We start from the raw sequence: 12,158 nt of genomic DNA on the forward strand, positions 1-12,158 counted from the left end.
AATTTGACTTTGTGGCTTCCATAGCCCAAATCACTAAGACAGGTGCCTCAGTTGCATCCTAATCTCCCTCTGTTGTTTGGTCAGAGACAGCATTTTGTCAATGTTCTTTTTTTTTTTTTTAATTAAATCTTTATTGTTCAGATTATTACATTTGTTCCTCTTTTTTCCCCCCATAACTCCCCTCCTCCCAGTTCCCGCCCCACCCTCCGCCCTCACTCCCCACCCACTGTCCTCATCCATAGGTGCACGATTTTTGTCCAGTCTCTTCCCGCATCTCCCACACCCCTTTCCCCCCCAAAAATAGTCAGTCCATTCCCTTTCTATGTCCCTGATTCTATTATGATCACCAGATTATTTATTCACTTGATTCTTAGATTCACTTGTTGATAGATGCGTATTTGTTGTTCATAATTTGTATCTTTACCTTTTTCTTCTTCTTCCTCTTCTTAAAGGATACCTTTCAGCATTTCATATAATCCTGGTTTGGTGGTGATGAACTCCTTTAGCTTTTCCTTATCTGTGAAGCTCTTTATCTGACCTTCAATTCTGAATGACAGCTTTGCTGGATAAAGTAATCTTGGTTGTAGGTTCTTGGTATTCATCACTTTGAATATTTCTTGCCATTCCCTTCTGGCCTGCAAAGTTTCTGTTGAGAAATCAGCTGAGAGTCGTATGGGTACTCCCTTGTAGGTAATTGACTGTCTTTCTCTTGCTGCTTTTAAGATTCTCTCTTTGTCTTTTGCTCTTGGCATTTTAATTATGATGTGTCTTGGTGTGGTCCTCTTTGGATTCCTTTTGTTTGGGGTTCTCTGCGCTTCCTGGACCTGTAAGTCTATTTCTTTCACCAGGTAGGGGAAATTTTCTGTCATTATTTCTTCAAATAGGTTTTCAATATCTTGCTCTCTCTCATCTTCTGGCACCCCTATAATTCTAATGTTGGTACGCTTGAAGCTGTCCCAGAGGCTCCTTACACTATCTTCGTATTTTCGGATTCTTTTTTCATTTTGCTTTTCTGGTTGGGTGTTTTTTGCTTCTTCGCATTTCAAATCTCTGCCTTGATTCTTGTGCTCCTCTGGTCTGCTGTTAGGAGTCTGTATAGTATTTGTTATTTCACTCAGTGTATGCTTAATTTCTAGTTGGTTCTTTATCATAACATCGAGGGTCTCATTAATTTTCTTGAGGATCTCACTACATTTATCGGCGGCTTCTAGACAGTTCTTAAGAGACCTTAAAAGTGTGGTTCTGAACTCAATATCCTCCATTGACAGTTTTGTCCTGTTTCTTTGTCTCCGCATTTTTTATGCTTTCTTGGTACACCCCCTAGTGGTCTTTGTGCGCAGTCTTGTTGTAGTTAAGCCTTGATTGTTGTCGGCAATACCGGGGGTGATTTGACCTCCAGGCTAACTGGCTATGAGAGTCCGCTGTGTCTGCAGTGGGAGAGCTTCTGTGCTGGATCTCTAGGGCAGTGCTATTCTAGCGTTTGCCTGAGGCTATCCGGCAAATGGCTCTGCGCAGGGCTTGGGCGGGGCGGGTCCCCGGGGATCTACAGGGCGGGCCAGAGCGAGCAGTTATGGCTGCTCTCAGTTCCGTCCCTAGGGGGTCTGCCTCACAGAGTCCCAGCAACCGCTGCAAACCTCGGAGAGAAAGCTGCCTTCGAGTTCTGACCAAAGCCAGACAGTCCCGCTTCTCCCGTTTGAGTCTGGGTCCCTAGAGACTCGCCCAGATCTGGAGCTCAGAGTCTGAAACTCCCTCCCGATTGAAAACAACAACCGCGCCCTCCGCCGCCAGCCCGCTCCGCGCGCACTCCGCACCAGAGTATTTCACTTCAGCACTGCGCCTCCTCTGAGTCTGGGTATGATATTCTCTTTACTCCTAGTTGTAGAATTTCCACTCAGCCAGCCTTCCTGTGGTTCTGGATGATGTCCGTTCCGTCTTTAGTTGTTTTTTGAAGTGGTTGTTCGAGGCAGCAATCTCCGGCGTTAACCTATGCCGCCATCTTGGTTTCTCCCTTGTCAATGTTCTTAAGTGAGCAAATTATTGCCATGAGGACTTCCTACTCAGATACTTCCTGTATGTTTTTCAAAATCTATTTACTTCACCTGGCGATGGTATGGTATTACTGATGTAGGTTTTTGAATTAATACAGCATTTCTGTTTATGCTCAGGATAAGTTAGTGGATTTTGCAAATCCACTTATCCAGTAATGCTCTACTGGCTTTTTTGTCACATTGCCACCTACCTAATGGCAATGACAACTGAGAGGGAGTGGATGGGTTTGTGCTAGAATGCTCTGAATAAAGTTTAAGGGCACCTGAAAAGAAAGCCACATAAGAATGTGAAAGAACTGCAAAGGAGCAGTAGGAGCATGAGGAAAGACATCACTGTTCATCCAGGAAATTTAAGTCATGCTTTGGACTCGAGATCAGGAGCTATCTGCAAGTACACCCTGGTTATTGCTGAAGTGCATTTGTAGAAACTGCTGGAAAACAGAAGGGTGAACCAAATGGTGTTGTTTTACAACTTCAATACAACTTCAGCACAATGAAAACACAGCATATCATATTCATGAGAGTAGAGAGAAGTACTGCTTTTGACATGCAAGGGGACAAGAATTAGTGGGTTCATGTGGGAGTTAAGCAGTATAGATAGTAAAAAAGCATATACAGAATCTTGCTGACTTGGAAAGGTCTGTAAAGGGCGCAGGAAAGGCAGAAATAGAAACATTGCATCAAAATGATCTATATAATAAAAGCCTAAGCGACCATTATGGCCAAACAACCAGAACAACCAGTCACTATGATGCGCACTGACCACGAGGCGGCAGACGCTCAATGCAGGAGCTGCCCCCTGGTGGTCAGTGTGCTCCCCCGGGGAGCGCCGCTCAGCCAGAAGCCGGGCTCACGGCTGGTGAGCGCAGCAGTGGTGGCAGCAGGAGCAACAAATTGAGCTGTAAGGAGCAAGGAGTCCCAGACCTCTCTTCCCAACCCAGTGCACGAATATTGTGCACTGGGCCTCTAGTATATTTATAACAATACAGAACAAAGAGTGTCTGCCTTGTAAAACTAGAAGGAAATTAGGAATATAGAGAAGGTTTTAGGCCAAAATGTTGTATTATTTTTAAAAAAAAGGGCAAAGCTAATTTGGCGTTGTAGTGTCCTACTTAAGAGCCTTCCTTGTGGTGTCCATAGACAGCTGTGTGTAGGATTCCCACCAATAGAATGCCAGACTTAACTCATTCTTGGTTATTTTAGAACAGAGGAGGAGCTGTTATCCTGTGAGTGCTATGCTCCTGGTGCAGTATTTCTCAACCTGTGGGTCGCGACCCCTTTGGCGGTCGAACGACCCTTTCACAGGGGTCGCCTAAGACCATCCTGCATATCAGATATTTACATTACGATTCATAACAGTAGCAACATTACAGTTATGAAGTAGCAACAAAAATAATTTTATGGTTGGGTCACAACATGAGGAACTGTATTTAAAGGCCAGAGGTTGAGAACCACTGTCCTAGTGGATAAGCTTGGCTAATAAAAACTGTCCTCCTGTGGCCAACTTAGGATACCATGTTTTATTTGGCTCTGGGAGAGATTGTGTCATATCCTGGAAATTTTGAAGCAATTGAATGTAAGGATAGAGATTGGCACATGGAGGGAAAAGCAAGTCAGATGCATGGAATTTGGGGGAAGAAATTAAAATGTGTCCTATATGTGTGTATTATCTTCTTTAAGAACTTTGCTTTCTTTAGGAACATGAAAATAGATTACGTATAATTTAACTTATGCAATAGGTTATTAAATTTGATATATTTAAGAAATGTGCCCTAGCCGGCCGGTTTGGCTCAGTGGATAGAGCATCAGCCTGCAGACCGAAGGGTCCCAGGTTCGATTCCAGTCAAGGGCACATGCCTGGGTTGCGGGCTCGGTCCAACGTGCAGGAGGCAGCCAATCAATGATTCCCTCTCATCATTGATGTTTCTATCTCTCTCTTCCTCTCCCTTCCTCTCTGAAATCAATAAAAATATATTAAAAAAAAAAAAAGAAATGTGAAGACTAGTCTTAGGAAAAAAAAGTTCAACTGCTGTACCCAAGATATCCAAAAATCAGACTTACGTAAGTTTATTTCTATCATACATAAAGAACCAGTGGGCAGCTTTGTATTGATTCCACAGTCATCAAGAATCTAGACTTCTATTTAGTTGCTCTGTCATTCTCAAAATTTGATTTTCATCTTGTGGGCTAAGAGAGCTATTTCAACTCAAGCTACCATATTCATATTTCTGGCCAGTAGGGGGAGAGAAGAGGAAGGGCAGAGGGGAGAAGCATAACCCAAAAGTTGCACTTATCACTTCTGTTCATGAGCCTTTAGCCAGAAATCAGATGACAAACCTACTTGTTCGGGGGCTGGGAGATATAGTCAGTAGTCTATGTGACTGTATCCCTAGCTGAAAATTGGGGCCTCTATGAGAGAGAAAACAGAATGAATATTGAAGTTCAACTGGCAGTTTCTGCTTTACACCAAAAATATTTTTCTACTATTAGAAACTTTTTTTTAATGAATGCACAGAAAACTTTTTGATTAGTAAGAAGAGTTTTTATATCTCCACATCTCTAGGGGGAATGACTTTCCCAGCTCTGTTGCAGCCACAGCAACTCCATTGCCTGCAGAATGAGGGTGGTAGTCAGAATAAAGAGATTTGGGTAATCCTAAGGGATTGGTTCAACCATGCCAGGATAGCTGGGAGAATTTCTTTTCATTTTAGGCTAACTTGATTCTTTAAAAATTGGTTCTTTCTTTTGTTTCTTCCTTCTTTCCTTCCCTCCTCTCTAAACTTTTTTTTTTTTAAATATATTTTATTGATTTTTTTCAGATAGGAAGGGAGAAGGATAGAGAGTTAGAAACATCGATGAGAGAGAAACATCAATCAGCTGCCTCCTGCACACCTCCCACCGGGGATGCGCCCGCAACCCAGGTACGTGCCCTTGACCGGAATCGAACCTGGGACCTTCCAGTCCGCAGGCTGACGCTCCATCCACTGAGCCAAACCGGTTTTGGCTAAACTTTTTTTTAAATATATTTTATTGATTTTTCACAGAGAGGAAGGGAGAGGGATAGAGAGTTAGAAACATCAATGGGAGAGAAACATTGATCAGCTGCCTCCTGCACCCCCCCCACTGGGGATGTGCCCGCAACCAAGGTACATGCCCTTGACCAGAATGGAACCCAGGACCCTTGAGTCCGCAGGCCGACGCTCTATCCACTGAGCCAAACCAGTCAGGGCTTAAGTAATACCATTATTGTTTAATTTAGAAATATTCTAAGACTCTTTAGAATTCTTTTTTTTTTTTAATATATTTTATTGATTTTTTACAGAGAGGAAGGGAGAGAGATAGAGAGTTAGAAACATCAGTGAGAGAGAAATGTCGATCAGCTGCCTCCTGCACACCCCCCACTGGGGATGTGCCCACAACCAAGGTACATGCCCTTGACCGGAATCGAACCTGGAACCCTTCAGTCCGCAGGCTGACGCTCTATCCACTGAGCCAAACCGGTGACGGCTAGAATTCTTTAAAATAGAGAATAATATAGTCATTACTCACATATCCTCCACCCTAAATTAGCATGTTCATATTTAATTTAAATCATTTTTTCTCCAAATAAAACATGATTGATAAAGGTGAAGTCCACTTTGTTCTTTCCAAAAGCAACACTATCATGAATTTGAATGTGTAGTTTCTCAGTCCAGACTGTTATTATGTAAAAACACATAGCTATAAATAACATGTGATGTTTGTGTGTTTGAAGATTTACATCAGAGATACAGTTGACCCTTGAACAAATAGGTTTCAACCGCACAGGTCCACGTAGTCACACAGTTTTTTCAAGAAATACCTGTACTGTTTGATCTGTGGTTGGGAGTCCACGGATGCAGAGGGCTGACTGTATCCTTTGAGCTACACTATTTTATATGGGGGACTTGAGCATCCGTGGATTTTGGTATCTGCAGGGGTTCCTGAAACCAGCCCCTTTAGATACTGAGGGATACCTGATGCAGTTATGTTTTAGTGGAGACAAAAGTTATACTTGGATTTTTTTTTTACTGTGGGGGTAATGGTATCCCAGATGCCTATGTTCAGGGGCCAACTATATTCTTAAAAGTAAAATTGCTACAACATGTTTATGTGAATTCTCAGTTTTATTAGATATGCCAGTACCTCTCTGAGTGGCTGTACAGATACACTTAAACAAGCAGTGAACAAAAGCTCCTGTTTCTTCATATCCTCCAGCCAATTCTTTTTTTTAAAATATATTTTATTGATTTTTTACAGAGAGGAAGGGAGAAGGATAGAGAGTTAGAAACATCGATGAGAGAGAAACATCGATCAGCTGCCTCCTGCACACCCCCCATTGGGGATGTGCCCACAACCAAGGTATATGCCCATGACCGGAATCGAACCCGTGACCCCTCAGTCCGCAGGCCGACGCTCTATCCACTGAGCCAAACCGGTCAGGGCCTCCAGTCAATTCTTGGTGTTATCAGACTTTTAAAATTTCCCCCTCCAATCTGATGGGTAAAAGTACTTTCTATTTTCTTTTTTGCCTTTTGAAGGCAGATCTTTTGCCATTCTTGTAAAAATGTTTTCATCTAGATCTGGTGAGAAGGTGTTTTTATGAAATAAATTGTGTCTTCTAATTGAGCATCCTACTGTTTTGTCTTAAAAGAGCTCTGAAGTATTTTCTCACTTTGAAAGAGTTCACTCTATAGTATTTCCAGAACCAGATATTTCTAATGTTCATAATTTGGGTACTGGGTCTTTTTTTAAAAAGTCATTTAAATATTCTTTTTGTTTACACTTTTCCATTTTTAACCAAATGTCTATCTTTAGGAAAGATTAGAAGTATATAGAAAGAGGTGGCTTCTTAAAAGTCAGTTGAAAGAAAAAAAATCAGTTGGAAGAGGTGACATCATTGTTAGGAAGGAATTCTAGAGATAAAGAAATAATAGTTTCAGATAGAGGTAATATAGAAGGGTTACGGAAGAGGTGATATTTGCCCTAGCCAGTTTGGTTCAGTGGATAAAGCATTGACCTGCAGACTGAAGGATCCAGGTTCAATTCTGGTCAAGGGCACATACCCGGGTAGCAGGCTCGATCCCCAGTAGGGAGCATGGAGGAGACAACTGATCAGTGATTCTCTCTCATTATTGATGTTTCTATCTCTCTCTCCCCCTCGCCCTTCCTCTCTGAAATCAATAAAAATATATTTTTTTTAAAAATATATATATAGGGTTATTTAAAAAAATGAAGAGGTGATATTTACATTTTCATAGTGGAGTTTATAGTTCATATATCAGAATGTTTATTGCACAGTTTTTCATAATGTAAAGTTTAGAATTACCTAAATATCCATGCAGTTATGAAATGTTTACATACATTATGGTATATCAATTCTATTATATTATTACTTGGTTATCTAAAAATGTATTTAAAAAACAATAACTGCTAATGGCTTGTGATATGATGAAGAATTAAAAATTATATGTGTGATCCTAATCTGATTTAAAATGAATATTAAAAAGAATTGGAAGTAAATTCACATTTTATTTATTTAACTTTTGTTTTCCTCTGAAAAATCACAAGTCAGGTAGGGCCAGTGTAATTTGTTGAAGCTTACTGCTGTACATTAAGGGAAATTCTAACCAATGGTTCAGTGGCAACAATTTTTTTAAAGTGCCATGGTTCTTTGACATAATTAGTAGTATGTAGAAGTAAATTAAGACCAATCTAGAATAATCTTTGTGGAGTAATGTACATGAAAAATGCTAATAAACAGTGTTTTAGGGTTACAAAATAACTGAATATTTTGCTGTTTACAATGCTTCCATGTATTTTAAATAAAGATGAAAAATTAAAAAAAGAAAAGTAAATTCACTAAAAATATTGAGAGGATTTTTTTTCTGAATAAGTAGGATTTTTTCTTACACTTCTATATTTTCTATGAAAACACATATTTGTATAATTAAAACAACTAATAGTAGCAGGGGTTAAGAGAAAAATTATAACCTCTTATTGTAATAATTTCCAAATTGTAAGAAATATTGCTGTTCGCATCTATCATAGGTTGCCTTGCTACATTGGATTAGACCTCAAGTACTGTATGTAGAACAGTGCTTTGTTCTTTGCTAGTACACAGTGACTATTCTGTTCTAAGTGCTCTCGAAGGACTTTGAGAAGAAGCACTGCTGGACTTTCCTCTGTTTTGAACAGGTTGTTGGGGTGCCAGTTGGGTCTACTTTACCTTCAACAGTGAAACAGGCTGTGGCAATCAGTGGTGGCCAAATCCTCGTAGCCAAGGCCAGCTCTACCGTTGCCAAAGCAGTTGGTCCAAAGCAAGTTGTGACCCAAGGAGTTGCCAAAGCAATTGTGAGTGGAGGTGGAGGAACCATTGTCGCTCAGCCAGTGCAAACCTTAACCAAGGCCCAGGTCACTGCTGCTGGCCCTCAGAAGAGTGGATCCCAGGGTTCAGGTAACTAATACTGTTTGGGGGTACTCAGCAGCAGTGCCTACCAAAATGTTCTTTGCTAGTGATTTTATTTGGTATTTGGTTCTGTCTAGAAAACCTAGTAAGGTGTGTGTGTGTGTGTGTGTGTGTGTGTGTGTGTGTGTGTGTGTGTAAGCAGTAATAATAAAAATATAGCTTGTTTCTTATGATACTGCTTTTAGGTTTGAAGAATAATTCTCATTTGTCCTCATTTCCACTTTGGGTTGTATTTCATACTTAAAACTTTGTTCAGTCATTGCAGCATTTTGAGATATTAAACATTTGAATGTGTCCTAGGCTTTGATGTGTTGTTTCAGTGAAGGCATGCTACTTAAGAACATCTGCCTTTAAAGCACTGTGTATCTGAGAAACAAACTTTAGAGTTTACTTTTTGTTACCTCTTTTTAGTAAGTATTTTATTCTGTGTTTTAATTTTAGAGTCTGTATTGCCCTAAGTTCCATTTTATCTGTCTTTCTTCTCTTTTTCTTCTTTATCATTTTAGTAATGGCGACGTTGCAGCTACCAGCCACTAACTTGGCCAACTTGGCAAATTTGCCTCCTGGCACCAAACTTTACCTTACAACAAACAGCAAGAACCCTTCCGGAAAAGGAAAACTGCTGCTCATCCCTCAAGGAGCCATCCTGCGAGCCACCAACAGTGCTAGTTAGTCCATCATTAACTCGTTTGGTTCTTGGGTCTCTGGGTATGTGCATCTCACCCACCTGAGGCTCAGTTTTTACCTGTTTCAGGAAGCATTGCCATAGCTTTGGTGGCATAATGGTAGTATTTGCCCAAATGCACTTAAAACATGCGCATAATTTAACAAGAATTGGCTTTAAGTAATCATAGTCTTACAAGGTGGCACTATTATTTTGGGCTTATCTACTCAGAGTTTGGGATCAGGGCCGGATTACACTGAAGAGGTGTGGCTCTTGAGGCTGTGATGGGAGAAAGCTGTCTGTGTGAACTGTAAATGAAGAAAGGTCTTCGTTTCAGAGGTAACTGACAACAGGTGATACCTGGGGAGAAGTTCTATACTTCCAGTAGCCGGAACCTATTTCTATTTTAAAGGAGACAGGAATAGGACTTGGATCAAGAGTCTCCACTTGCCATTGTTCAGATATGCTGCTTAAGTGTGCTAGGTTTGGAGATGGAAAGAGAAATACTGGTTCAGCCTAAATATATGTCTTAAAGCCCCAAGGAATTAAGTGGTGTATCAGACTTATATAAACTGCTTTGACATACAGAGAAAAACAATTTGAGTAGTGTTGTAAAGGGAAAGGTCAAAGGGAATACTTCCCTCTGAATCAGAAATACAATTAGTACAGCATTCAGGTTCATTAGAAATTAGCCACTGCTGCCAGAATGCAGTGTGTGTAAGCTAATCACCATTTTGTTTATTGTGTCTAATGGGTGATTTCCAGTCTCTTAACCTGGTATTTTTTTCTTCATACCCAATTTTTTTCTTTATTCCAGAATTCATCAGTTACTTAGATGTTAGTTAATGTACAGTATGTTACCCAAAGGGAAGTAAAAAGGGTCCATAGGCTTTAAAGTGGAATTTGAAGAGCTAACAAGAATGGGACCCTGCCCTAGCCAGTTTGGCTTAGTGGATAGAGCGTCAGCCTGGGAACTGAAATGTCCCAGGTTCAATTCCGGTCAAGGGCACCTGCCCAGGTTGTGGGCTCGATACCCAGTGGGGGACTTGCAGGAGGCAGCTGATCCATGATTCTCATTGTGGATGTTTCTCTCTCTCTCTCTCTCTCTCTCTCTCTCTCTCTCTCTCTCTCTCTCTTCCTCTCTAAAATCAATAAAAATTTATTTAAAAAAAAAAAAAAAAAAGAATGGGACCCTGAAGTCATCATAAATATGAAGAAAGTCTTAATGTTTTCCAGGGGGATAGAAAGAGTACTGTAAAATCACACTAAATTCTAGCAATTCCACTGAACTTGAATCAGATGCCAAAAAGTTTGGAAGCATGTCAGTGAGTATATTGAAGTGTTGATTAAAATCAATCAGTGGTTGAGCATCAACCCATGAACCAGGAGGTCACAGTTAGATTTCTAATCCGGGCACATGCTCAGGTTGCTGGCTCAGTCCCCTGTAGGGGGCGTGCAGGAGGCAGCCAATTGATGATCCTCATTGTTGATGTTTCTATCTCTCCCTTTCTCTCTGAAATCAATAATATATTTTTAAAAAATAGTTGGTTAGAAAATGTCAGTATCAGACTTTCTCATGCTCTTCCACAACTAAGTCAAAACAGTTGTCAAAGGTAAGTTCTTCGTTGTACTCAGAGCTGTACTAGTCAAATGTCATGCAGTTGAAAGTAAATAGATGTCACTCTTCAATTCTAGGAAGTTCTCACTCTTCAATTCTAGGAAGTTCTCACTCTTGTCAGAGAAAGAAGAAGAAAAATAGGGAAGGGAGGGAATGGTGCTGTAAAGGAAATATCTCTGGGCTCACCTGTTTTTCTGTTAAGCTTCTTGATACTTTTTGTAATGTTGCTGTCATTCATTGTATTTGCAGACCTACAGTCCAGCTCAGCTGCCAGCAGTGCTGGTGGTGCTGGAGGCAGCGGCAGTGGAGGTGGCAGCAGTGGAGGAGGGGGAGGAACAGGAGGAGCCCAAAGCCCCGCTGGGCCTGGAGGGATATCCCAGCACCTGACCTACACATCTTATATCCTCAAGCAAACGCCTCAGGTCTGCTCATAATGACTGGTGTCTTTTAAATCATTCTGTTATTTAATAACTGCTTTTAGCTATACTGGATTTTCCAATACAGCTCTGGGATCAGGAGTCAAAAACTGACATTTTAGCTGTGTTGTAAATCTATATTATCCTATATAATAAAAGGCTGATAAGTAAATTGTCCCCTCTGGAGTTCCACTGATCAGGAGTTCGACTGCTCACTATGACGTGCGCTGACCACCAGGGGGCAGCGCAGAACGAAGGACGGCCCCAGCCAGTAACTGGCAGTTGAAGGAAGGAAGGCCCCAATTGGCCGTGATTGCTGGCTAGGCCTAGGGACCCTACCTATGCACGAATTTCATGCCCTTAGTTTGTTATAAATGTTACAAATCTATATTTTGTTTTGAGAGAAGAGGGAGTAGAGATTCAGAAAGACTTAAGTAACTTATTCAAGGCTTCTCTGCTAAGCCAGTGCAGGCTTTGGATTTAAACCCAGATCTTTCTGACACAAAGATTTTCACTCTGCTAATGCTTCCCAAATCCATGAGGTAATAAACAGTCTTAATGTGCAGTTCAAAATGTTCTCTCACAAAGGAGTAACCAAAGAGATGCTATCAGACTGTGGTATTTGGAGTTAGGTTGGATTCAAGATGAGGACCGGGTTTCTGCCTTCTTCCCCTGTCACAAAGTCTTGGCTCTCCTCTAAGGAAAGTGGTAGAATTTTAATTCCAGACATTTTTTTGAGAGGGATGGGTAGTAATCATTCTGAATGATTAAATCCAGCTTTCAGGACTAGATTACATGAGTTTCCCACACCTGCTCTGTAACTACTGTGCACAGTTTGAGAATTAGGATAACTGTTGGTAGTGACGCCGAGCACTATTCTTTTCAGTTATTTTGGCTGAGTTGCAGAATAAGGAAGCATTGTAGC

At 40.9% G+C, this 12,158-nt stretch overlaps 1 protein-coding gene across 1 annotated transcript in view; it reads left to right on the top strand.

Moving 5' to 3' along the window:
• The window catches only part of YEATS2 (YEATS domain containing 2), a gene marked incomplete at its 5' end in the record, with an annotated part of 73,650 nt that overhangs the window by 37,307 nt on the left and 24,185 nt on the right, over positions 1-12,158 (top strand). Inside the window, 3 exons of the mRNA XM_081086391.1 lie at positions 8,265-8,523; positions 9,042-9,203; positions 11,067-11,239. Coding sequence (XP_080942517.1) covers positions 8,265-8,523; positions 9,042-9,203; positions 11,067-11,239 — 594 coding nt within the window. The remainder of the gene's footprint in view (positions 1-8,264; positions 8,524-9,041; positions 9,204-11,066; positions 11,240-12,158) is intronic.

Source organism: Myotis nattereri (genome assembly GCF_964212035.1).
Source record: "Myotis nattereri genome assembly, chromosome: 3".
Taxonomy (NCBI): domain Eukaryota; kingdom Metazoa; phylum Chordata; class Mammalia; order Chiroptera; family Vespertilionidae; genus Myotis; species Myotis nattereri.